At 40.8% G+C, this 27,633-nt stretch overlaps 1 protein-coding gene across 2 annotated transcripts in view; it reads left to right on the top strand.

Moving 5' to 3' along the window:
- mmp16a (matrix metallopeptidase 16a (membrane-inserted)) overlaps positions 1-22,054 on the top strand; it is a 253,187-nt gene extending 231,133 nt beyond the window's left edge. For both annotated transcript variants that reach the window (XM_043688130.2, XM_043688132.2), the window contains 2 exons: positions 7,455-7,570; positions 18,842-22,054. In XM_043688130.2, the coding sequence (XP_043544065.1) occupies positions 7,455-7,570; positions 18,842-19,176 (451 nt within the window). In that variant the 3' untranslated portion in view covers positions 19,177-22,054. The remainder of the gene's footprint in view (positions 1-7,454; positions 7,571-18,841) is intronic.
- The last annotated feature ends 5,579 nt before the right edge of the window (positions 22,055-27,633 follow it).

Genomic DNA, 27,633 nt, shown 5'->3' with positions numbered 1-27,633 from the left:
GTTCCAACTTAATAAAACACCTAAGGCCTCACAAGCTGTTTACTCACTTACTAACTGCTCGCTACCTCTCTTGCTTTTTAAAAAATCCAGGGCAAACTTCTTAAAGCCACAGCATTGTCACAACAGTTAAACTGTTTGCTTCAAAATTGACATTGGCATGAGGTAAAATTGGGCACTCCCTGAGACTGACATTGAGAGATTTTACCCTGTCAAAAGAAGATCCATCCATGTGATGTGGTAGTATCTGTGAATAGTCCCTCCTCCAGATGCAGCTATCTGAAACTTGGTGGTAGAGGAGGCCTTGAAGGGTACAAGTGGTGTGGACTAGAGGAGCCCCATTTCTATCTCAACCAAGTCCGCTTGCCATGAGTAAAGGGTAGAGGCTTTGCATGCAGTCCTGCTGACATTGCCAGCAATATTGTTCGGATGGGCATCTCAGACTCTTTGCAATTTTGATGGAGCTGGGCCAGCTTTTACAGGAGATGTGGTTCATGGTTCCTTACAGTCTGGAATCAAGAACCTAGGCAGGTAAGTTTAAAAGGTGTTTGAGATGGTCTGTGATAATTTTTGAAAGTATTTAAGTATGTGTCTAAAGCTTTTGCATGTCTTTAAGTCTGTTATCAGTGGAATAAGGGTGGCACGGTGGCACAGTGGTTAGCACTGCTGCCTCACAACGCCAGAGACCCGGGTTCAATTCCCACCTCAGGCGACTGACTGTGTGGAGTTTGCACGATCGCCCAGTGTCTGCGTGGGTTTCCTCCGGGTGCTCCGGTTTCCTCCCACAGTCCAAAGATGTGCAGGTCAAGTGAATTGGCTGTGCTAAATTGCCCGTAGTGTTAGGTAAGGGGTAAATGGAGGGGTATGGGTGGGTTACGCTTCGGCGGGTCGGTGTGGACTTGTTGGGCCGAAGGGCCTGTTTCCGCACTGTAATGTAATGTAATCTAAATTGTTCATAAAGCTCTGTACTTAAAAGGTAGATATCACCGTGTGTCAGGGTCCTTGATGCTGTTACTGATTTCATGCCCTAGTATGTGCTCAGCTTTTGAAGCACTCCAGTATCCAATGGTTACAGAACCAATGGCCCATACAAAAATTTCAACAAGTCTTTGAAATGTTCATGAAATATATAAAGAGAAAGCAATAAGTTATTCGTCATTCTGCTTTAGATTAGATTAGATTACATTACAGTGTGGAAACAGGCCCTTCGGCCCAACAAGTCCACACCGACCCACCGAAGCGCAACCCACCCATACATTTACCCCTTACCTAACACTATGGGAAATTTAGCATGGCCAATTCACCTGACCTGCACATCTTTGGACTGTGGGAGGAAACCGGAGCAAACCTGGAGGAAACCCACGCAGACACGGGGCGAACGTGCAAACTCCACACAGTCAGTCGCCTGAGGCGGGAATTGAACCTGGGTCTCAGGCGCTGTGAGGCAGCAGTGCTAACCATTGTGCCAACATGCCGCCCACCGTGCCGCTTTAGTTCAGGACGTCATCTTTGCCATGCCAGGCCAACTTGTGCACCTGAACACACTAATGTTAGACCCCCCACCTCCTGTTTGGCCAAGCTTTTATTTGTCTGTCTCAATACAAACATATGTACATGGAATAAGAGTGGGGCACTCAACCTTCTGGGCCAGCTCTTTTATTCAATAAGATTGTGGTTGTTAACCTCAACCCTACACTCCTGCGTATCCCTGATACTCTTTCATCCCATTGGTGTCTAACTCGGCCTTAAAAATATTTAAAGATTCTGCATCCACTGCCTTTTGAGGAAAGGAATTTCAAAGACCCACAACCCTTGAAGAGAAAATTTCTACTTTCGTAGCTTGGTCTCAATTTTTTTTCTTGAATCATTACTGTGAACTCTCTGGGTTGTTTTGTTACTAACCAGGCTATTAAAGTGCAAGTGGTTGCTGCTTTTGCTGTGGTGTAAATGTTTTCAATTTTCCAAAGCAGGCAATCAACTGACTATTTTCTTCTCATATAAATTCCTGAGAATCAGAATCATTTGCTTTTTCTTCCATTCCTCCTCCAATCAGATCCTTCCTTTGATCAAGTCCCGAAATGCATGTGGAATTCAAAATGCAATCTGATCAAAGTGTAGACAGCAAGAGCATAGCCTCTTTAGATTTATGTCTTATCGACTTACTAATGCAACCCAGTTCCTTATTTCCTTCATTTTCTTAACCACTGGGTAATCTGGTAATAGGCAGGCAAGCTGGAGGCACATCGTTCAGTAGCATACTAGGGAACTAGTGAATAAAATGGAGACCCAACCATTATTCTTTTGGCAACAATACCATAAATTAAATGTTAAATTAACACAATACACTCAGGCCAGGAATTTCCATGCAGCCAACCAGAGTTGCAGTAAAGGTGCAGTGGAAATCCCATTTACAGACCATAGCCTTGTACACTGTGACATTTCAAGTTTTCATCTAAATACTTCTTAACTGTTGTGATGATTCCACACTCTCCCAATCCTTCAGGCATTGGGTTCCAGCTACTCACTAACCTCTGGATGAGAAACAGTCTGCCTTTAAATTCTCTCAAACTATAGAAACGTAGAAATCGGAGTAGGAGTCTATCAAGCCAATTCAATATTATCATGGCTGATCATCCAAATCAGTGCCATGCTCCTGCTTTCGCCCTTATCCCTTGGTCCTTTAGTCCTAAAAATTATATCTAACATATTCTTGAAAACATTCAACATTTTGGCCTTAATCACTTTCTATGGCAGCAAATTCCACTGGCTCACCCCTCCCTGGGTGAAGAAATTTCTCCTCATCTCAGTCCTAAAAATGGCCTACCCCATATTCTCAAACTGTGACGCTTTGTTCTGGACTCCCTGGTCATTGGGAACATTCTTCTTGTGTTTATCCTGTCTAGTCCTGTAGAACATCCTACCATGATCTTAAACCTATGGACTTTGATCTTTCATCCTTCTACTAAAGAGAAAAGTTTCTTCCTATCTATGTCCCTCATAATTTTGTATGCTTCAATCAAGTTCCCCCGCAGCCTTTCTGTTCTACGGAAAACAATCCCAGCCTATTTAGTCTCTCTTCTTAGCTAAAATACTCCAGCCCAGGCAACAACCTGTGAATCTCTAGTGCAATCACACCCTTCCTATAGTATGACAACCAGAATTGCACACTGTATTCCAGCTGTAGCCTAACAAACATCTTATGCATCATAACCCCCTCATCTGGCATTCAATGGCTCAAATAGTAAAGGCAGGTTTTCCGATGTGCCTTCTTCACCATCCATTTGTCCTGGTGCATTTGTCCTGTTGCCTTAAGGATTTGTGGACATGCACACTAAGATCAATCTAATCCTGGGCACTTCCTAAGGTCCTACCATTCATCAAGTACTCCCTTGTCTTATTATTCTTCCAAAAGCACATTATCCCACACTTTTCTGGATTAAATTTCATTCTGAACATCCTTCTTGCATTTATCCTGTCTCAGCCAGTTAGGACTCTATAGATTTCTATGTGCTCCTCCCACCACCAATCTTCAGAACTCCAGTGAATATAATTCTAACTGATCCAGTCTTTTTTCATATGTCAGTCCTGCTATCTGAGGAATCAGTCTGGTAATTCTTTGTTGCTCTCCCTCCACAGCCAGAACATCCTCCTTTAGATAAGGAGACTAAAATTGCACATAATACTCCAGGATCTCACTATGGCCCTGTACAATTGCAGAAAGACATATCTGCTACTGTACTGAAATCCTCTCACTATGAAGGGCAATATACCATTTGCTTTCTTCGTCAACTTTTGATTATACTTGATTAATCATTACCTCTCCAACTGGAGATTAATGCTGTGCCTCAGAATCTTTTCCAATAGTTTCCCTACCAAGGTGTTGGACCATTTGCCTACAGTTGCCTGGGTTTTCCCTGAATAATCCTAGAGTCATAGAGTTTTAACACACAGCAAAAGGCTCTTCAGCTTATCTTGTCCATGCTGGTCTTAATCCCATTTTCTAGCACTTAGCCTGTGGCCTTGTATTGTATGGCATTGCAAGTTCTAATCTAAATTCTTCATCACTGTCTTGAGGTTGCCACCTCTACCACCTTCTTAGGCAGTGTGTTTCAGATACCCACCATCCTCTGGGTGAAAAGAAATTCCTCGAAGCCCTTCTAAACATTCTGCTCTTGACCGTAAAACAGTTGCCCCTGGTTATTGGACCCTTAAAACATCTTTTCTTACCTACTCTATCCTTGCCCCTAATAACTTTGTAGACATCCATCAGGTCCCCTATCAGCCTTCTCTGCTCTAGGGAAAATGACCCAGCCTATAATAATGCCACACTAAATGTCCTGACATCTCTTTTATCCATTAAGGATTTGAAAATTAGCATCGCAACTCCATCTATCTCCTCCCTTGTCTCCCAAAGCAGCCAGGGATACATTGGATCTGGGCCTGGTAATGCACAATACTCAGCACCATTCACAACTCCTCAGATACTAAAGCAGACTATGTTCAAATACAGCAAGGCCTGGATAACATCCAGATTTGGACTGATCAGTAGTAGTAACATTCACATTTTATATAAGTTTCAAATATCCATCTCTATCAAGAGAAAATCTAACTATTACCCCTTGAATCTCAATGGTGGAGTCCCCACTATCATTGTCCCAGAGGTTACCATTGACTAGAAAGCGAACTGGACAAACCATATCCACAGTGCAGCTACAGAAGCAGTTCAGAGGCTAGGAATCCTGCAACGAGCAATTCATCTCCTGTATGTCCACTCCAGATCCTTTCTTCACAAGGCAAAAGTCAGGGGTGTGATGGAATGCTCTCCACTTGCCTGGTTGAGTGCAGTTCTAACAACACTCAAGAAGCTTGACACCACCCAGGCGAAAGCAGCCTGTTTTCATTAGCATTACATTTGCAACCTTCAAAATTCACTTCTTTCATCATCAACACACATTAGCAGCTGGGAATGATGGGGCTTGATTTTCAATGTGCTAACCCAGTGAAGTGCAATGGTGCTAACTCAGGCCAACATTATTAATATTGACAAGATGCACTGCAGTAACTCACCAAGGCTCCTCAAAAGCATTTTCCAAACTTTTGGATGTGGAGGGTATGCGGGGGGGGGGGGGTAGCGTGTGCACGGTGGCTCAGTGGTTAACACTGCTGCCTCACAGTGCTAGGGACCTAGGTTCGATTCCACCCTCAGGTGACTGCCCGTAGGGAGTTTGCACATTCTCCACATATCTGTGTGAGTTTCCTCCCACAGTCCATGTGCAGGTTAGGTGGATTGGCCATGCTCAACTGCCCATAATATACTGGGATGTGCTGACTAGATGAATTAGCCCTGGGAAATGCAGAGTTACATGGATTGGGTGGGGGTTGGGTCTGGTGTCGGATGCTGTTTGGAGGTTAGTGCTAACTTGATAGGCTGAATGGCCCACTTCCACACTGTAGGGACCCTATGATGTCTACTAAATAAGGGCAGCAGATTCATGAGAGCACCATTACCTGCAAGTTCCCCTCCAACCCAAGCACCATCCTGGCTAATAACTATATAACTGTTCCTTTACTTGTCACTGTATTACTTCCTAATAGCACTATGGGTGTGTTTACAGCACAAGGATTTGCAGTGGTGCAAAAAGACAGTTCATCACTACTGAGAGATGGTCAGTAAATGATTGCCGAGCCAGCAAAGCCCTGGAATGTATTTTAAAAACTCAGTTTGACATTTTATTAAAAAGGATTAACCCAAGAAGTTGTCGTTCAAATATGTTAGCTTATTCAGATTAAATAGATTTTCATTCAAAATTCTTACAAGTCTGAGTTTACCAACAGATGCCACAGGATTTCTTTGCCTTTTATGAAAAGTAATACAGTATTCCGTGATATACCGCAGCTGTGGGTTATTGTTGTGTTATGCTGTTTGAGTTTCAATTGTGCTAATCAGACAATCTTCCTTTGAATGCAGTGCAAGAGACCTGTGTAAAATAGTATACAGACAGTCAAAAATGGTTAAAATTTGAATAGTGGACCATACAGGCCAGCAAATGGAGTAATAGAAACAGGGGAAAGGCTTGTTGCTAGGTTATCACCCGCAACAACAGTTATTGGCTCATCACAAAGAGGAGAAGAGTATCAACTGACCATTAACCTTATTAGTTTAGTTAAAACAGACATACAATTCACACTTTGATTCAGAAAAAGTTAACAGCAGGCATATAATTCATACAAGGCTAAAATCAAACTGCACAACCACTGTGTCCATGACACTCCCTGAACAGTCAACAAAAATAAAAGCTAAATACCCAAGGGTAGAAGCCTATTCTGGCCAGGTGTTTTCTCCCAGGTCTTGGGATTATCTCCACGCTTCCAGGCAGAGGGTACTCAACTTTATGAAGGCTGTTCTCCGGAGTTTTCCTATCGCATGCCAAAATCCTTCATTTTATCCTCTTTTTTTATCTTCCCAAACTGTGGTGTCTTGTCTTAGTCAATTTTTAGTTCATCTGATGCGCCAGTGTCTTTTCACTATAAGCTCACTCCAGGGATACCTTTAGGCTAACCTTATTATTCTTCCACCAAATAAGGATTCACACCTGATGTCATTTCTCTAAGTTCAACCAGCCCAAGCCAATGGCTGGGGGCTCAGTGAACTTCAGTTCACAAGTTTGCTGTTTTTATGTGTACACAGCCCCTGGTCAACAGGCTCAAAGAAGGGGATTCAAAAAATTCAAGAAAAGGAGGTGTTGGGTGAAATTTTACTCTGCATGGTGATGGCAAGAGAGGTGGTGAGGAAGAGAAATAATTGAGCAGGTTAGCCCGAGAAAGGTGCTCACCCATTTCTGGCCACCTCACCAATTGTGTTCTCGCATAAAAAAGGTCAACTTTGGAACTTTTCCCATCTGCCATCAGTTAAGCCCCTTAAATGGCCAATTAATGACCTCAAGAGCCTCAGATTTACTACCTGGGAATCTGCTTCACCCTCCTCTCCGGCTATCACCTTCACCCCCAGCTTCATCTACCTATGCATATACCAGGTACCTTCCCCCCCAGCCACACCCCCCTCCCATTTATCTCTCAGCCCCTTTGGGCCACAAGCCTCATTCCTGGTGAAGGGCTTATGCTTGAAACGGTGATTCTGTGGGTCCTCAGTTGCTGCCTGACTGGCTGTGCTTTTCTAGCACCACACTGTTCGACTCTGATCTCCAGCATCTGCAGTCCTCACTTTCTCCTGATTGATTATAATCCAAGCAACCTTGGCTTAGTATGCAACTTTCATTTTCCAAAATCTGGTGGCAGTCAGAGGCATGGAGAGGAGGCAAGGGAACAGTCTCATAAAGCCAATTGCTGCCCTTGCCTTCAACACCCCCAAGACCTCACTGCAAACATCTTGCTGTGACAAGAAACACTGATCCTCTCTCCTCAATGTTTATAGTCGTACTTTTCCTTTTTCCCTATAGGTACTGGAGGTACAATGAAGAAACACATGTTGTAGACAATGGCTATCCCAAATCCATTTCAATATGGAAAGGAATCCCCAAGTCTCCACAAGGGGCCTTTGTCAGCAAAGAAAGTGGTAAGAGCAAATGTAGATATGATTAACTGCTGATATTGTTATTTTGTTCAAACTTCAAAGTTGCTGTGTAGAAATTGAATCAAAGTGTAATTTTAGTGATTTTTGTCAATGCTTTTCATAAATGTAACAAGTAGAATTTTAAATCCAAGCAGGTTTTAACCTTCAGTTTGAATATATTTTACTGCCTTAGTTACAAACTGAACATCAAAGGTCAAGAATAGCATTTGTAAAGCAGCATCCTCTTAGCTGTAAGTCTCTAGTCAAATCAAAAACCAGGATCCGAGATCAGCTCAGTTGTAAGGATTGAAGTCTCTTTTTAATTTGTACGGCTCCACATTTGAAGACTCAAACTACTTGAATTAAGACAGTAGCTGCATCTGACTAGTTTCAACAGCTCATCTCATGCAGACACATTTTTCTTCATACATGTAAGTGAAGGATTGGCAATGTTTAATTTACAGAGAAAAATTAGAATATTAGAAAAATCTAGCTAGAAGTTTAATTCAAGGCATGCCCTCCTCTGCCTGATTTTCCTCTCTTTCCTGTGTCCTAGTGATGCTTCATGTACAAGTGAATGCTCGTAGCATTCATAACAAAGCAGATGAACTAATGGCACAGATCATCGTGAATGATTATGATGTGGTAGGCATCACAGAGACGTGGTTACAGAGGGGTCAAGACTGGCAGTTAAACATCCAAGGGTTTTCAACTTATTGAAAAGACAGGGAGGTGGGCAGAGGAGGCGGGGTTGCCTTGTTAGTTAAGAACAAAATTAAATCTATGGTGCTGAATGACATAGCGTCGGATGATGTGGAGTCTGTGTGGGTGGAATTGAGGAACCACAAAGGCAAAAAAAACATAGTGGGAGTTATGTACAGACCTCCTAACAGTGGTCAGGACCAGGAGCGCAACATGTACCGGGAAATATAGAAGGCATGTCAGAAAGACAAGGTCACGGTGATCATGGGAGACTTCAATATGCAGGTGGACTGGGTAAATAATGTTGCAAGTAGATCCAAAGAAAGGGAATTCATGGAATGCTTACAGGATGGCTTTTTGGAACAGCTTGTCATGGAGCCCACAAGGGAGCAGGCTATTCTGGACCTAGTACTATGTAATGAACCAGACTTTATAAAAAATCTTAAAGTAAGGGAACACTTAGGAAGCAGCGATCATAATATGGTAGAGTTCAGTCTGCAGTTTGAAAGAGAGAAGGCAAAATCGGATGTAATGGTGTTACAGTTAAATAAAGGTAATTATGAGGGCATGAGAGAGGAACTGACGAAAATAGACTGGGAGCAGAGCCTTGCAGGGAAGACAGTAGAGCAAAAATGGCAGGGGTTTGTGGGTAAAATTGAGGACACAGTACAGAGGTTCATCCCCAAGAAGAGAAAGATTATCCGGGGAGGGATTAGACAGCCATGGCTGACAAAGGAAGTCAGGAAATCTATCAAAGAAAAAGAGAGAGCCTATAAAGTGGCCAAGAGCACTGGGAAATCAGAAGATTGGGAAGGCTACAAAAACAAACAGAGGATAACAAAGAGAGAAATAAGGAAGGAGAGGATCAAATATGTAGGTAGGCTAGCCAGTAATATTAGAAATGATAGTAAAAGTTTCTTTCAATACATAAGAAACAAACGACAGGCAAGAGTAGACATTGGGCCACTTCAAACTGATGCTGGAAGCTTAGTGATGGGAGAAAAGGAAATAGCAGGAGAACTTAATAAGTACTTTGCATCAGTCTTCACAGTGGAAGACATGAGTAATATCCCAACAATTAAAGGGAGTCAAGGGGCTGAGTTGAGTATGGTTGCCATTACAAAAGAGAAAGTGCTAGAAAAGCTAAAAGGTCTTAAAATTGATAAATCTCCTGGCCCTGATGGGTTACATCCTAGAGTTCTGAGGGAGGTGGCTGAGGAAATAGCGGAGGCGTTGGTTGAGATCTTTCAAAAGTCACTGGAGTCAGGGAAAGTCCCGGATGATTGGAAGATCGCTGTTGTAACTCCCTTGTTCAAGAAAGGATCAAGGCAAAAGATGGAAAATTATAGGCCAATTAGCCTAACCTTGGTTGTTGGTAAAATTCTAGAATCCATCATTAAGGATGAGGTTTCTAAATTCTTGGAAGAGCAGGGTCGGATTAGAACAAGTCAACATGGATTTAGTAAGGGGAGGTCGTGCCTGACAAACCTGTTGGAGTTCTTTGAAGAGGTGACAAGTAGGTTAGACCGGGGAAACCCAGTGGATGTGGTCTACCTAGACTTCCAAAAGGCCTTTGATAAGGTGCCACACGGGAGGCTGCTGAGCAAGGTGAGGGCCCATGGTGTTCGAGGTGAGCTACTGGTATGGATTGAGGATTGGCTGTCTGACAGAAGGCAGAGAGTTGGGATAAAAGGTTCTTTTTCGGAATGGCAGCCGGTGACAAGCGGTGTCCCGCAGGGTTCAGTGTTGGGGCCGCAGCTGTTCACATTATATATTAATGATCCGGAAGAAGGGACTGGGCGAAGTTTGCCGACGATACAAGGTTAGGTGGACAGGCAGGTAGTACTGAGGAAGTGGGGAGGCTGCAGAAGGATCTAGACAGTTTGGAGGAGTGGTCCAGGAAATGGCTGATGGAATTCAATGTGAGCAAATGCGAGGTCTTGCACTTTGGAAAAAAGAATAGAAGCATGGATTACTTTCTAAACGGTGAGAAAATTCGTAAAGCCAAAGTACAGAGGGATCTGGGAGTGCTAGTTGAGGATTCTCTAAAGGTAAACATGCAGGTTGAGTCCGTGATTAAGAAAGCGAATGCAATGTTGTCAATTATCTCAAGCGGGTTGGAATATAAAAGCACCGTTGTGCTACTGAGACTTTATAAAGCTTTGGTTAGGCCCCATTTGGATTACTGTGTCCAGTTTTGGTCCCCACACCTCAGGAAGGACATACTGGCACTGGAGCGTGTCCAGCGGAGATTCACACGGATGATCCCTGGAATGGTAGGTCTAACATATGAGGAACGGCTGAGGATCCTGGGATTGTATTCATTGGAGTTTAGAAGATTAAGGGGAGATCTAATAGAAACTTACAAGATAATACATGACTTGGAGAGGGTGGATGCTAGGAAATTGTTTCCATTAGGCGAGGAGACTAGGACCCGTGGACACAGCCTTAGAATTAGAGGGGGTAAATTCAGAACAGAAATGAGGAGACATTTCTTCAGCCAGAGAGTGGTGGGCCTGTGGAATTCATTGCCACAGAGTGCAGTGGAGGCTGGGACGCTAAATGTCTTCAAGGCAGAAATTGATAAATTCTTGATGTCACAAGGAATTAAGGGCTACGGGGAGAATGCGGGTAAGTGGAGTTGAAATGCCCATCAGCCATGATTGAATGGCGGAGTGGACTCGATGGGCCGAATGGCCTTGCTTCCGCTCCTATGTCTTATGGTCTTGTGGTCTTAAGTGCTAACAAGGAAAGTCTACCCCGTAAGTGTGTAAGATCCTGTACTCTCACAGCAGGATTAGATTAGATTAGATTACTTACAGTGTGGAAACAGGCCCTTCGGCCCAACAAGTCCACACCGCCCCGCCGAAGCACAACCCACCCATACCCCTACATTTACCCCTTACCTAACACTACGGGCAATTTAGCATGGCCAATTCACCTGACCTGCACATCTTTGGACTGTGGGAGGAAACCGGAGCACCCGGAGGAAACCCATGAAGACACGGGGAGAACGTGCAAACTCCACACAGTCAGTCACCTGAGGCGGGAATTGAACCCGGGTCTCTGGTGCTGTGAGGCAACAGTGCTAACCACTGTGCCACCGTGCCGCCCAATGTTTTGGCTCACATCTCTATCCTGTCCATCACCACCACCACATCGGTACAAAGTCAATGAAAACTTTGGTAACAGTATAAGTAATTCCACAATAGTATTGTGCTTAAAGCAAATATATTTTGAGAATTAGGAGATGTTTGTTTTGTGCAATGGAATTTCCTACCTCAACAACTCTTTTCTTGCCTGCCTTTTCCTTCGTTAGGATGCTCTTTAAATTCAATTTTTGAGGGCTTAACTCCATATACATAGTACAGAATTAATGGTTACCATGTTTTTTAAGTTTGACCTATGTATTCCATATAAATTTTTAAATTGGTGTGAAGTCTCCTTTTGTGCCTTGTTTTCTACCATGTAAACATTTCTAACTTCGTTAGTTTTATTTTTCAAATGTCAACCAATTTGAACATGATTGAATTTCACGTTAAGTTTGAGGAAAAGAAGAAGTCCAAGACTAGTATTTTAAACCTGACTAAGGGCAATGACAAAGGCATGAAAGCCACGTTCACTGGCAAGTAGGTGAGAGGGTAGGTTGAGAGAGGTGCAGTGGCAGATGCTTAAGGGATGTTTCAGAATGCACAAAATAGATGCATCTCACTGAGAAAGACGAATTCCAGGGAGAGGGCTCATAATCCAAGGCTAACTAACAAAGTTAAAAATAGTATCAAACTTCAAGTAAAAGCATGCAATTACACAAAATTGCATGGCAAGTCAGAAGATTGAATGGAATGCATAAAAAATGCAAAAAATGGCAACATTTAATTTAAAGAGAAAAATTAGAATATTAGAAAATTCTAGCTAGAAATTTAAAGCTGATCATAGAATCATAGAGACGTACAGCTCGGAAACAGACCCTTTGGTCCAACTCATCCATGCCGACCAGATATCCTAAATTAATGTAGTCCCATTTACAGCATTTGGTCAATTTCCATCTAAACCCTTCCTATTCATATACCCATCCAGATGCCTTTTAAATGTTGCAATTATACTGGCCTCCACCACTTCCTCTAGCAGTTCATTCCACAAACGCACCACCCTTTGTGTGAAAAAGTTGCCCTTAAGCCCCTTTCAAATCTTTTCCCTCTCACCGTGGGCGGCACGCTGGCACAGTGGTTAGCACTGCTGCCTCACAGCGCCTGAGACCCAGGTTCAATTCCCGCCTCAGGCGACTGACTGTGTGGAGTTTGTACGTTCTCCCCGTGTCTGCGTGGGTTTCCTCCGGGTGCTCCGGTTTCCTCCCACAGTCCAAAGATGTGCAGGTTAGGTGAATTGGCCATGCTAAATTGCCCGTAGTGTTAGGTAAGGGGTAAATGTAGGGGCATGGGTGGGTTGCGCTTCGGCGGGTCAGTGTGGACTTGTTGGGCCGAATGGCCTGTTTCCACACTGTAATGTAATGTAATCTAATCTAATCACTCTAAACCTATGCCCTCTAGTTCTGGATTCCCGCAATCCAGGGAAAAGACCTTGTCTATTTGTGTTATCCATGCCCCTCATGATTTTATAAACCCTATAGTCTCCAGTGCTCCAGTGAAAACAGCCCCAGTCTATTCAGCCTTTCCCTATAGCTCAAACCCTCCAAGCTTGGTAACATCCTTGTCCTTAAGAAGGGCTTATGTCCGAAACATCAATTCACCTGCTCCTTTGACGCTGCCTGACCTGCTGCGCTTTTCCAGCAACACATTTTTTAGCTCTGATCTCCAGCATCTGCAGTCCTCACTTTCTCCTAACATCCTTGTAAACCTTTTCTCAATCCTTTTAAGTTTCACAGCATCCTTCCAATAGGATGGAGACTAGAATTGCACACAATATTCCAAAAGTGACCTAACCAATGTCCTGTACAGCTGCAGCATGACAGAAAATGTGAACAAAGTGATCATTGATCCTGTAGAATATTAGGTTGGAGAATAAACAATAGAAAATATGGAATTGGCATAAGACAAATATTTTGATTTGGTTTTCGCCGTAGAAGATATAGCTGGCTCTTAAAGCGCCAGATCTTGATAGACTTAATCTGAGGGTACTAACAGAAATGCCTTATAAGATAGATGAAGTTTTCGTTTTAAATTTCCAAACTTTCCCTTGATTTGGGCAAGATTCCATTAGATTGTAAAATAACAAACTAAGCTTATTGATTCAAAAGAGGGAGATAGAAAGCAAGAAACAGCAGATCAGGTACTTTAACATCTGTCTTGGGAAAATGTTAAAAGCTATAACTAAAGGTATTATGCCAGATGATTCAGAAAAGTACAAGTTAATTGGTCAGATTTAACATGGCTTAATGGAATGACACTCATTTATTTTAAGCAATTCTTTAGAATTCTTATATAGGAGCTATTAGATATGCAGGCATTTGATAAGGCGGCACATCCAAGGATTTGTGGAAAATAAGAGCTCATGGTTTAAGGGTTATGTAGAAGATTGACTGTCCATCAGAAAACAGAGTAGGTATGATTTTTTTTTCCAGTTGGCAAGATGCAATGGGTATTGTGCCACAAAGATCAGTGCTAAGGCCTCAACATTTTATTATTTATATAGTTTACTTGGATGAAGGGACAAAATTTGCTGATGACATAAACATAGACAAATCATGAAGTGGTTAAAACAAAGCATCACAGCCATAGAAATAGGTTAAGTAACCGGGCAAAGTATTAGCCAGTGAAGTACAATGTGGGAAACTGTGGAATTGTCTGTTTTGACAGGAAGATTAAGAGAGAAGCATATTATCAAAAGATGAGAGTTTTCAGAGCCCTGAGGTGCAGAGGGCTCTTGGTATCTGAATCTATGAATTGCAAGAGCTTAGCATGCAGATACAGCAGATAATTAGAAAAACAAATTGAATATTATTGTTTGTATGAGAGAAATTGAGTAGAAAGGTAAAGGTTATGCTTCAGCTCCAGAAGGCATTGATAAGACCATATGTGAATTGTTGTGTATAATATTGGTCTTCTTATTTAACAGTGTTTTGTAAATAGTTCAGAGAAGGTTTACTGGATTAATACCTTGAATAGGTGAGTAATAGATGAAAAGGTTGGACAGGTTGGTCCTGTAACTGCTGGAGTTTAGAAGTGTAGGAGGTAACTTGATTGAAACATAAGATTCTGAATGTCTTAATATGAATGGGAAGGTTATTTCCTCTTCTAGTAGATTCTAGAATGTGGAGACACTTTAAAAATAAGGAATCATCCATTTAGGAACAATACAAGGAGGTTTTTTTCAAAAAGGGGTTTAGAACATTTCTCCTTAAAAGGTGGTTGATGCAGATTCTTTGAATATTTTTAGGCAGAGATACATGGTTTCTTGTTGGGAAGGGGGTAAAAGGTTAACAGGTGGAGCGAATGATCAGTTCAATCCTGACCTTATTGAATGGCAGAGCTGTCTTGACCTAATGGCGCACATGTTGTGAAACTTGAAAGAGTTCAGAAAAGATTTACAAGGATGTTGCCAGGGTTGGAGGATTTGAGCTATAGGGGGAGAGGTTGAATAGGCTAGGGCTGTTTTCCCTGGAACATCAGCGGCTTTGTACAGGTTTATAAAATCATGAAGGACATGGATAGAATAAATAGACAAAGTCTTTTTTTTTCCCTGGGGTAGGGGAGCCCAGAACTAGAGGTCATAGGTTTAGAGTCTGAGGGGAAAGATATAAAAGAGACCTCAGGGGTAACTTTTTCACGCAGAGGTACGTGTATGGAATGAGCTGCCAGAGGAAGTGGTGAAGGTTAGTACAATTGCAACATTCAAAAGGCATCTGGATGGGTATATGAATAGGAAGGGTTTGGAGGGATGTGGGCCAGGTGCTGGCAGGTGGGACTAGATTGGGTTGGGATATCTGGTCGGCATGGATGAGTTGGACAGAAGGGTCTGTTTCCATGCTGTACATCTCTATGACTCTATGACTCTAATCATATTTTTCAATGTTTGTCATTGCCAGCTCCAGAGCATCAGTTTTAGTTGCTCTTGTCTAAGCCCTTTTACTAAAGTCAGTTTTTTATCTCACTCGATTATTATGACAAGTCACTGCATTATAGTTGGGGTCAAACTAACACTTAAGAAAAACTGAGTGTTTAACATTGAGGGGAGAAAATGTGTTAAAGTAGCACTGTTAGAAGCTGTGCTATGTAAATTAATTTCTCCCTCTAAGACATATATTTAGTACGTCTCAGAAACAACACCTTGCATTTGTTTGATGCCTTTAATATCCTGTGAACTTTCAAAGAGGTAACGGAAAAAGTCCCAAGAAAATAAGGAGACATTAAAGGAGAGTAGCCAAAAACATAGCCAAACTGTCTGAGGTAAATAGAAAGGCAGGCAATGAATTTAAGAGATGTTGCTGGATATCACATACCATCCTTGCTCAGTTGATGAATCAATGCTTTTACCAACTTGGAGGAAGCACTGAGGATGTCAAGGACATAGAATGTATACTGGAAAGAACGTCATTGTTTGCCACCTAAGGCACTACTGATTGAAATGGTTCTGTTCTAAAGGACAATGCTGGTAGATTGGGTCTGCAGCAGGTGGTGAAGCAACCAAGAAGGAAAAACATACTTGACCGCATCCTCACCAATCTGCCTTCTGCAGATGCATCTGTCCATGACAGTATTGGTAGGAATGACCACTGCTTATTCCTTGTGGAAGTCCTGCCTTTACATTGAGAACACCTTCCACTGTATTGTGTGGTGTATCATGTTGCTAAATGGGATAGACTTCAAACAGATCTAGATCCTCAAGACTGGGCATCCATGGGGCACTGTAGGCTATCACCAGCAACAGCAGAACTGTACTCCCAAAACAAGCTCATGGCCTGGCATATCCCCACTCAACCATTACCATCGAGCTAGTAGATCAGCCTTAGTTCAATGATGAAAACATGAGTACATGCCAGGAGCAGCACAAAGCATATTACAATTGAGGTGTCAACCATGTAATGCTGTACACGGGGCTACCTGTATGCCAAGTGTGTACAGTACTTATGTGCAGCAACTGATTGACAAGGCTACACAATCCCACAACTAACAGATCAAATCTGAGCTCTGTGGTCCTGTCTTTTCCAGACGTCAATGGTGATGGTACAGAACACATTTTGCCCATTGTCTAAACTTGTTCTTTGTGACAGAAGTCTTACCCTCTGACTGGAGAACAGCTGACAACACTGCATTTTCAACATTAGGGCAAGCCAATCATAAATTCCAGTCCTGAACCTCAATGGCCAGGCTTTGCCTTTCTCAAAATTAAGGACACCCAAGGTGGAAATTTGCCTCTAAGAAGATAAACAGTTCTCTATTGCCACCTTCCTGAGCAGTGGTCACTACTGATTAGATTACTTATAGATTAGATTAGATTACTTACAGTGTGGAAACAGGCCCTTCGGCCCAACAAGTCCACACCGACCCGCTGAAGCGTAACCCACCCATACCGCTACATTTACCCCTTTACCTAACACTAGGGGCAATTTAGCATGGCCAATTCACCTGACCTGCACATCTTTGGACTGTGGGAGGAAACCGGAGCCCCCGGAGGAAACCCACGCAGACACTGGGAGAACGTGCAAACTCCACACAGTCATTCGCCTGAGTCGGGAATTGAACCCGGGTCTCTTGCGCTGCGAGGCAGCAGTGCTAACCACTGTGCCACCGTGCCGCCCACTGTGGTCCAACAGAGCTAAGGATGAATTGGTGCAGGATTCCAAGCCAAAGGAGGTTGAAAGTGGGATAAGAGGTATGGGATCAGGTTGCGTGAGGAAGGAGGTTAGAAACAAGGGCAAGGGGCTGACTTTCTGCAGCTCCCCCACTTCTCAACTCTGGGTCCTGTGATCAAGCACTGAATGCCTCAGCATCATGGTTGCAGACCCCACCTCAGAGTCTATTTCCCATGTGGTGGCTTCCCAGGATGAGACCCTTAATTTCCCACCTAAGGGCTTCGCTTGACATCCAGAATGTCCTGAGCCTTACAAATTCAGTCTTAATTGATAAAAGGCAAGAAGGGAGTTGTGTCTCCACACTGCATCCATGTCTGATTTAATACCCTTTTACCACTAAAAACATCTCCAGGCAGACATAAACTTACACCCATTTAGTCTTAACTTTTCCAAATGCACTGTAAGACCTATTGAATATTTTCTGAGGATCTTTGTTTTTATTTCAAATTGTCCAGAAGTATTTGTGTTTTAACTGTGGGGACTAAAATTAGGGATCACAGTCTCAGAATAAAGTCTTAGCCATTGCGAAAAGTCTTTGTTAAAATGATTGTGAATCTTTAGAATTGTTTACCAGTCGTTGAGTATGTTCAAGTTATACTGACAGATTTTTGAAAAATCAGAGAATTTAAAGATATTGGGATAAGGTGTGAAGATGTGGCTGAAGTGGAAGATTAACCATAACCTTAGTGAACAATACAGCTGGTACAAAGAGCTTCCTGTTCCCTCCTCTTGTGTTCTTATGTTTGTTAAGTGTACAACCTGTTGCCTCATGTACAGTCTTTTATTTTATACAATGTCACCTGAGTCACATACATTTATATACCTGAGACCTCTAACTCCTGTTACAACATGGGGTAAACCCTCCTGCTTAATTTATACCAGTAACACAGAAAAGATTTATCCCGTGCAGTCAGCTGTGAAAATCCTAGAGGCCAAGAATTACTTAAAGAAAAAAATTGACAACTTCATTTCATAAAGTATAACAGAGAATAATTAACTAATAACTGTTTACAACTCCTTCCTCTAACCTATCATTTACTTGCCCCTTTACAAGACCAGTCCAATAAATGTCCCGGTTAAAATTTATAAAACAAAACTTGTTATCTCAAAACCAGGCAGCTTTCAGTTCTTCTCTGTATTCCTGTCTTGTTTTCTTCTTCTTGGGAGATTTTGCTTCACAGGTTACTGATCAATAAAGGTACCTTTAAGAGAGCCATTTTTTGGGCAATCTTTACATGCTGGTCGCTTGGCAGTTCTCCTCCCAACTGGTCAATTTTCCCTGGTCTTATATCCTCAAAGCTTCGGATTGTGTTTTTGGTTTTTAAGATTGTCAATATACTAAAATCAAACTTGATTGGAGGTTGGTATTTTGGGGTACAATTTAAACTGATTGGTCGAATTCAAATTTGTTTTTGTCTCCAGGCAACCAGCTAATTGAATTGTTCGACCAAATGTTACATTACATCATTTTTCAGAACACTTGGTGCTGTCAGGTAGTTCTATTAGCTAATAATTTTCTTAAAGATATAGTATACCCACATCTTCATAATTCTCCTACTTTAATTTTCTTTTGTTCGTAAAAATAAACTTCCCTTGTAGCTCTGACAATGCTGATGGGCATCTGACCCAAAATATTGCCTTTCTTATCAGAATCAGTTGGATGATTAGAACTTGTGAACAGTTTTCAGTTTGGTTCTGAATTACTTTTTACTTTTAACTGTGTTAAGCTGTGAGACTGAATAATTTTATTTTTACATTTCCAGGCTATACATTCTTTTACAAAGGAAAAGAGTACTGGAAATTCAACAATCATAAACTCAGGGTGGAGCCTAACTATCCAAGATCCATACTTAAAGAATGGATGGGATGTGACCGAACTAAAACTGGAGACAAAGACAGGCATGATACTCAAGATGACGTTGACATAGTGATTAAAATCGATAACACTTCCAGCACTGTGAATGCCATTGCTATTGTTATCCCTTGTACACTGGCCTTGTGCTTTCTGGTGTTGATTTACACAGTGGTTCAATTTAAGAGGAAAGGAACACCACGTCACATATTGTACTGCAAGCGATCCATGCAAGAGTGGGTGTGATTGTAGCAGAAGCAACAAAAGATTTCCAACAAGTGGGCTGTAATGCTGGAACCCAGCAATGAGCAGGCGTCTCTCTGCCTGAGACATATGAATCATGGCTGAATTTCTCAGAGTCGCCTGCTCTGAACATGAGTGGAGATTATAAAAGAGAGAGTGGGAAGGTTTCATGATACACAGTATCATCTGTATTTCAGTCCTTTGTCTTTCTTTGGTGCACCATTCCGTATAGGCCTTTTATCTGCACGCTTAATGCCCTAGTGAACTTTTGACTCCAGATTTCAGAAAGGAAAATCAAGAAAATACGTCTCAAGATCTTTCTCAAGACTGGTACTTTCTTTCCTGCTGAACCTGAACTCTTTCCTATTTTGAGGGTTTGTTTGAAAATCTTTTTGCTGACTTAAATCTTTTTCCTGAACCAGACAGACCCTTTGCATTCATTTTCCAAAGAGGATTGCTATCTGTCTAATAAGGAAATATTGCTGCACTTGCTCCTTTTAGTAGGAGACCAGGAATATAGAAGCTTAGAAAATTGGACTGTTCTGTGACTAAGTAACAGGGGCCAAAACATCTGCAATATTGTTAACAGCCTTAAATATATTTTTCATTTGTTAAAGCAGTACTGAGCAAGTCAATACGTGGAGCTTTCAATAGCTATTGTTCATGTAGTTTTAAATGCAGTGAAATGGACATGTAAAATTACAGTAAGGGGGTTCCTATAGATTGCCACACACAAATGGCTTTTCAAACTTCTATGAATCCACCAAGAGGGATTTTATTTTGCATAGAAGGTTTGAAGTTGTTTTAGAATGACAGAAATGGAAATTTTAAACAAAACTAACAGTGAAATGAATTTTGCCTGAAATTCCTGCCAGAACAACATCAGCATTAAGTACTGTACATGATGTTTAATGTCATGGGTTCAATCCCTGATTGGTTGAAGAAATGTGTATTAATGAACTAGATAGAATCCAAAGTGTGTTTAGTTTCTCAAACAGTTGCATTTGAATATTCATAACATATTTCTTACAAATGAATATTGAAAAATAAGGTGTGTGTTGATTTTCATAGGAATCAGTCAGAATAGGATATCTTATTTTTCAATGAATCCTTGTATTCTCATTAATTATTGTTATTGTATACAGACTGGTAACTATAGACAACAGCAGTGCACCACAGCAACGTCTTTCCAAGGTGCCATAACTAAACATTCAATTTTATGTGCATTACGTGTGTAGTTAACAATTTATGAACTGACAGAGATCCACAGTTACTGCTAAATTAAACATGGCAAACAGGGTAGGAACTAAAGAAAGACACTTTGAACGGAATGTAGTTTTAAGAACTATAATGTTTATGTGAAATAATGTTTGTGGATTAAAACTCCCATTTTTCACCCTTCCTTTCCTTTGCATTATTACTATGAGGACAGAAACTTAGTGAAGAGCAGAGATCCTTCATTGCCACGAGGATGGAAATGTTGTTCAAACATTCCTTTAAAAATGCTTCAATGGATAAAACATCTTCAGAAGTGGGCTCTTCCATCTTCCACTTGTTCAGTACAGAGCTACTGTGGGTTGCTCTTGCTTTAAGCAATCATGCAGCAAAGATTGTTTATTCAGTATTGTAAAACTCAGTGACTGACTGAAATCTTTGTTGATTTTAAGAATTGCTTCCCCTTGGGGCCCACCTGTTATTAGGCTATGCACTGATGTAACAAACAGCCATTCACCAATATGATTAACTTTAGACAAATCAGAACTCACTATTGTGTGGAAACATGAGTGACAAGTGGCTTTTAGAGCAGTTAAAGGTTTGCCTTTAACATGATTTAATACATTTTCAGGCTGTTGTAATTACTGAACTTCTTAAATGTCTTAATTTAGAAAATATTACTGTTCCACATCCTTCAAGAATTTTCTCTTTCTTCCTGTCTCTAACCTTTAGCTGCCAAGAATTAAATAACAGGAAAGGAACTGAATTCACATAATTGACCTGACCTATCATTTCCTGTCATTACCTAGTTAACATAATTGTACTTCTTATGAAGACCGACAGTTGAGATACTGTGGTGGTGGAGTGCTCCCAATGTGATTTAAAACATCCTCATCGAATACTTTCCTATAAACTGAAATATTCTGTCCATTGTAATTTGATTTATGTCACTGCATCATCTATTTTGTTTAATAACTCAATTCGTCCACTGTATGTGGCTTCAGTAAGCTGTTAAAAACATACCTTCCTTGATCTTAAAAGATACTGTGATTGGCAAAAACAGACAGAACCTGTGTTCATATTCAGGGAATCACAATCTATTTCTCCCCCAGATATTATGGTTCCTCTGTTGCCATTTCTTCAGCCCATTGCATGGTTCTGATAAGTATTAATATACTGAATAGAGAGGGTTCATCCTGCAGTCATTTCGAGTCAGTTGATTTGATTTCTCCCTGTTTGCTGAGTGGTGGGTAGAGGTCAAGGAAGCAGGAAGACAATGTTACTCCAGATATGAACATAACCGGTCATATGTTATGGATTATTTATGTTTACATTTTCTTGTCATAACCCTTTGACTATTATGGGTGGCCACGATCAATTTAGTACACACCAAGAATTGAATCAAAGCATTTTTTATCCCCGAACGCAACCCTAGCAATCAAAGAGTTAAGGACCGTGCAGTGATTGTTTTGTATTTATTGATTCATATTTATTTTCAGACAGTTCTTAATGTCAATTATAAGTGTCTTTTATCGGGAAGGTTAATTATCTTTTTATACTATTATATATCTCATGTATTCCGCATCACTGTTTCACTGTGTTGTATTAAAAAAGTTTAAAAAAACGAACCTGTCAATAAATGGGAATCCAGACTTTAAAGTTATTTGAAGAACTCTGTTAATTTTGTCATTGATTATTTTTTCTCTAGTTCATGGAGATTGTTTGAATTCCAATAATTTTACCCAGGGTAATGAACTTCCCCTATTTATTATAACAAACCTAGAGTTACTGATTTAAAAAGATGTTGTGTGTGTTAAAAGAATATATTATCTGGAATCATCAGTGCAAGTGTTTATTAATTTGCATAGCAATTATTGCACTGAAATACATTGAGATTTTTAGATTTACACTCAAACAGTTCATTGTTGAACTTACTGAATCTACAAGAACATTTCAGGATGTACCAGTATAGAGAGCAACATAACATTTAAACATCACCAATCATTCGCATTATGTCTTTTTTAAGAGAAATTCAATGTAGAGTTAGCTTATAGGGTGTTGTATTTTACTATCTAAATATCCTACCTTGAAGTAACTATGGAGTCACTTATCTATTCAATAAAAAAATTAAAGTTTAAAAATAAATGTGGTATAAAATGATGGAAATTAAAGAAATGCAATAACACCACAAGACACAGGAGCAGATGTAGGCCATTCAACCCATCAGTACTACTCTGTCATTCCATGAGATCATGACTAACGACTAAGCCTCAACTGTACTTCGTTGAATATTCTCTATAACCCTTGATTCCCTTTGCGATTAAAAAAAAAATCTCAGTCTTGAATATATTGAACAATCCAGCCTCAACAACTCTCTGTGGTAAAGAATTCCACAGATTCACTACCCTCTCAGGAAATAAGTTCCTCTTCATCTTTCTCGTAAAAGGGAGATTGTACCTCTGGTTCGAGATCTCTATCCATTTAAGTCTCCTAAGAATCTTGCATGTTACAATTAGCTTGCCTCTCATTTTTCTCCATTTCAATTTATACAGGCTCAATATACTCAACTTCTCCTTTTCAGACATATATGATAACAGTTTAGTAAATCTTTTCTGTACTACCTCCAATGCCAGTATATCTTCCCTTCGATGAGAATTTGGGAAATGTAAACAGTATTCCAGCTGTGGTCTGACTAGTGCCTTATAAAGGTTTAGCAAAACCTCTGAACATTTATACTTCATTCCTTTTGAAATAAAAGCCAACATTCCAATGACACAAGGAGTCTGCAGAGTGATTCAGATGAGTTAACCAAGTACTTATAAAACTTTGCAGACGGAATATCATTTGCCTTTTTATCCACTGCATTTGGATGCTAGTTTTTTGTGATTCACAGACAAGGACTCCTAAATCCATCTGATCTGTAGCCTTTCTGGAGTCTTTCTCTATTTAAATAATACCCAGCTCCTCTATTCTTCCTGCCAAAGTGTCTCACATTTCCCCACATGATATTCCATCTACCAAGTTTTATGTCCATGTGATTAACCCATCTCTGTCCCTCATTCTCACCACATGCCTTCCCACCTATTTTGTATCATCCACAAGATTACCTATAGTGCATTCACTGAACTTAACCAAGTTATTAATGAATATTGTGCATAATTATAGGCCTAGTACTGATCCCTGTGGCACACCATTAGTTACAGGTGCCATTCTGAAAAATACTCCCTTATCCCAAATCTCTCTGTTCTATTTGTTAGCCAATCCAAGCTCATATATACTACCTCCAACACTACAGGCTCTGATATTTATAACTCGCCTAATGTGTGGCACCTTATCAAACGTCTTCCAAAAATCCAAATATTTTTTATATTTACTGCTTCACCATATCTATCCTGCTTGTTATCTCCTCAAAGAATTATAGTCAATCAAGGGATACATATTGGCCAGAATACCAGGTTACCTCTCCTGTTCCACTGCTGTGGGGATCTGGAAGAGCAGGCAGCTGGGGCTTTGGATTTGAGCATTCCAACTGGAAGTCAGCATTTCTGATATGCAGTGCTTTCTCAGTATTATATCGGATTATCAACTTTAATTTTTGAGCTCGATGGTTAAACCCAAACTAGATGTCAGAATAAGTATGTGAGTTAGCTCGCGGAGCTTGAAGGTTTGTTTTCAGACATTTTGTCACCATACTAGGTAACATCATCAGTGAGACAAGCCACCAGTGCTTCACCAGAGACTCTCACTGATAATGTTACCTAGTACAGTGATGAAACATCTGAAAACAAACCTTCATGTTCAGCGAGTTAACTTACATACTTATCATCGACCTAAGCTACAAATCTTCTCAAAAATGGCTAGATGTCAGAATCTTGTGATTCAGAGTCAACATGCCACACCTGACATACACTCCATTTGATGAGAAGATTCCAAAAAAGGACGTCAATCACAATATCATGAGGAAACATTGCAATGCGTGAAACTCTTTATAATTATATAATATTTCAATCTGATTGAGAAAAGCCAACAAAAATATATTTTTCAAAAGCTATTAAAAGCTATTTCATGAACACAGAATAGCTCTAAATGGATATTACATTGTTGGCACTATTGACACATGGTGGTAATTTAATAAACATAAATACCTTATAAATAAGATATATTACAGATTCACAGTGAGCGATTCTAAGCCCTGTCTAATATACAGGCTATTGTTTTGAAACAAAACTTCAGTCAAGAACATGTCAAAAAGTAGTTTATGAATTTACAGTTGTCTTTGTCCTTTAGTTAAAAGAAGCTTAGGTAAAACTATAACTCCATGTAACTCTAGTTTAAAAAGAATCAACAAAGAAAATGTACGTTGAACCATATATTTAGATTCCTATAAGATTAGCTTGAATACATTTCAATTTTTTTTAAAACCTCTGGTTAGGCGACTGTTTAATTAGGTTTGGTAGCATCTATGGAGAGAGATTCAGAGTCCATTGGGACTCCATCTGAGCAAGAGTCATGTGGGATTCAAAATATTCACTCTGTTTTTCTCTTCACTCTTGCTGAGTTTCTCCAGCATCTTCTGTGTTAATTTCCAATTTGTAACGTCCTCAATGTTTTGCTTTAATTACTTAATTAGACAGCGTTTACACTGAAAAGCCTTAACACCTCTGTTCATCCTTCTTTCAAAACATTTTTCCCAACGTCAGGTTATCAGACGTAGAGAAGAGAGGAGTTCACTGGTAGGAGTTATCAATTGGATAATTCCCCTTGTTGTTGCAGTCACTTCTATGTCCTCTGCTTTTATTTTGCCCTCCTTGACAAAAGTATTGGAAGAACAGTGATTGCTGGAAATCCGAAACAAAAACAGAAATTGCATCATCTGTTGTATTTGCTGCTCACAATATGGTTATTTCTACATTGGGGAAACAAAGCACAGACGTGGTGCCCACTTCGCAGGACACTTGTGTTTGGTCTACAAAAAAAGGCCCCGAGCTTCTTGTTGCTTACTGCTTCAACACAGCACCATGTTCCCTGGGCAATATCATCATCTCAGGCTTTTTGCAGTGTTCCAGCAAAATTGAGCGCAAGCTGGAAGAACAACACCTCAACTTCTGCTTGCGACCCTGCTGCCTTCTGGATTTAATATTGAGGTCAACAATATTACAGCTTGAGCACCTTTCCCCATGCTTTCCCCACCTCCCCCCTCCCACTCCCATTCCCACACGCCAGGCCTTGACACCACATGGGCTGCTACCATTTTTCAGTCACTAATAGACCCCATTAGTAGTCATTCATTATCCCTGACTAACCGTTACCCACTCCTTTGCCTGTCCAACTGGCTTTCCCTCTCTTTGGGCTTTATCTCCACTATTGTTTACTCTCCTCCCTTCCCCTCACCCCTCCCTGCAACCCCGGCTTCTATATGAAAATCATTTTATTCCTAACTACCATTAGTTCTGAAGGAGGGTAATTGGACCCAAAGATTTAACTCTGACTTTTCTCCACAGATGCTGCCAGACCTGTTGAGTTTTTCTAGCACTTTCTGTTTTTTGTTTTCCCTTCTTCATTTTGTCTCTCTGCTTAACCATGACACATCAAATGAAGGATCACATACTGTCACTCTTTTCCAGATAGTGACTGATATGTGTATGTTGCGGGTTTCTATTTTTATTTAAGTTTACAAATTCTCTTTTTTCTTCTATTTATCTCTGCGTCTTCATTGGCTAATACTTCAAGGACAGCCGTTTGGGCCTCAGGTATTAATCAACCAAAAACCTTCGAATCAAACCCAGGAATTAGTCATTTTCAGTTCAAATAGACACCAATATGGCTGAATGTTATATTTTGACTTTGGCCCCATGTTTCTGAAGAGCGAATTCCCAAGGGGATTCTGCCCATCTACTTAAGTATCAATGAAATTTCCATGAAAAACCCAGAAAAATTGCCTGGATACTGCTTACATTTTTCAAGTAGCCTTCCCATTGAAATGACAGTAATGAGTGAAGTCCTATGGACATTCCCCTCCAAACTGAGCAGAAGTGCATTGATTAATTGGGCATTACACTGTGCAAGTGTGGCGTTGTGTTTTGTGACCTGCTGCAGCAGTGACTATGCAAAAATGATCAAAACATCCATCGATGCTTGTGGAGATTTTCTAAAATGCTTTATTTTGAAGGCTTTATGTTAAAGTATAATTCTCTTAGATTCTTGTCATGATATTGTGGAACACGTTAGTATAAATTGAAGAAATTGTTTGATTCTAAATGCAGCACTGGCTGAGTGGTTGGCACTGCTGCCTCACAGCACCAGAGACCTGGGTTCGATTCCAGCCTTGGGTGACCATGTGGAGTTTACACATTTCCCCTGTGTCTGCATGGATGTACTCCGGTTTCCTTCCTCAATCCGAAGATGTGCAGGTTAGGTGGATTGGCCGTAGTGTCCAGAGATATGCAGGCTAGGTGGCTTGGCCATGGAGAAATGCAGGGTTACAGGGTTAGGGTAGGCTCTTCAGAGGGTCAGCATGGGCGGAATGGCCCGCTTCCACACTGTAGGGATTCTATGTTGTCTATCGTGCTCTTTCACCATGGAGATCAATCTCACTTAAAAAAAATCTCAGCACAGACAATAATTCATGCCCCAAATAGAGGCCGAAGGTGACGCAAGGACAAAGTTGTCCTGCACAGATTTTTCAGCTGATTCTGGGTTGCAAGAAGACAGAAAGGAGAGAGGGGCATGCACAGGCCACCTCTGCAATCTCAATCTGAAACCAGGAGGAAAAGTGTCAGGAAAATCGTTTGAAGTTAAACTGAGAAACTGGCTGTAGTTTGCTTAGCACAGGCAGTGGTTAGTCACCAATTAATTTCAGTTTCATAAAGGTGTCTCAATCCTGATGCTTCTGTTCATAGCAATGGGCTGTTGACTACCAATGTTAGTGTGTGGTCTAAAATGGATGCTTGTAGTATGCATGTTAATTCCAGCATCAAAGATCCTTGAATTCAACTTCCATTGAGTTAGAATAAACTGAAGATAGCTAGATGAAGGGTTTGGCCAGTGAGAACAACCAATTTGTAATTTCCTCCCCCCGTCACCATTGGGATGGCTGCTAATCATTCCTTTCCTGCTCACTGAATTTAAATTCTGGTAGATTTTTCCTGACTTTTACAGCAATTTCCTGACCTTTACAGCCTTGGGGAAAATGATGGCCCACAATGGTTGTTAGGGTTCCCTTGTAAAGGAAGCATGCCACCTCTT

Source organism: Chiloscyllium plagiosum, unplaced genomic scaffold, assembly GCF_037043375.1.
Source record: "Chiloscyllium plagiosum isolate Xiang-an unplaced genomic scaffold, Cpla_swu_hap1 HiC_scaffold_4, whole genome shotgun sequence".
Taxonomy (NCBI): domain Eukaryota; kingdom Metazoa; phylum Chordata; class Chondrichthyes; order Orectolobiformes; family Hemiscylliidae; genus Chiloscyllium; species Chiloscyllium plagiosum.
The sequence above is the reverse complement of the archived record's forward strand: the minus strand, read 5'-3'. Positions and strand labels throughout refer to the sequence as shown.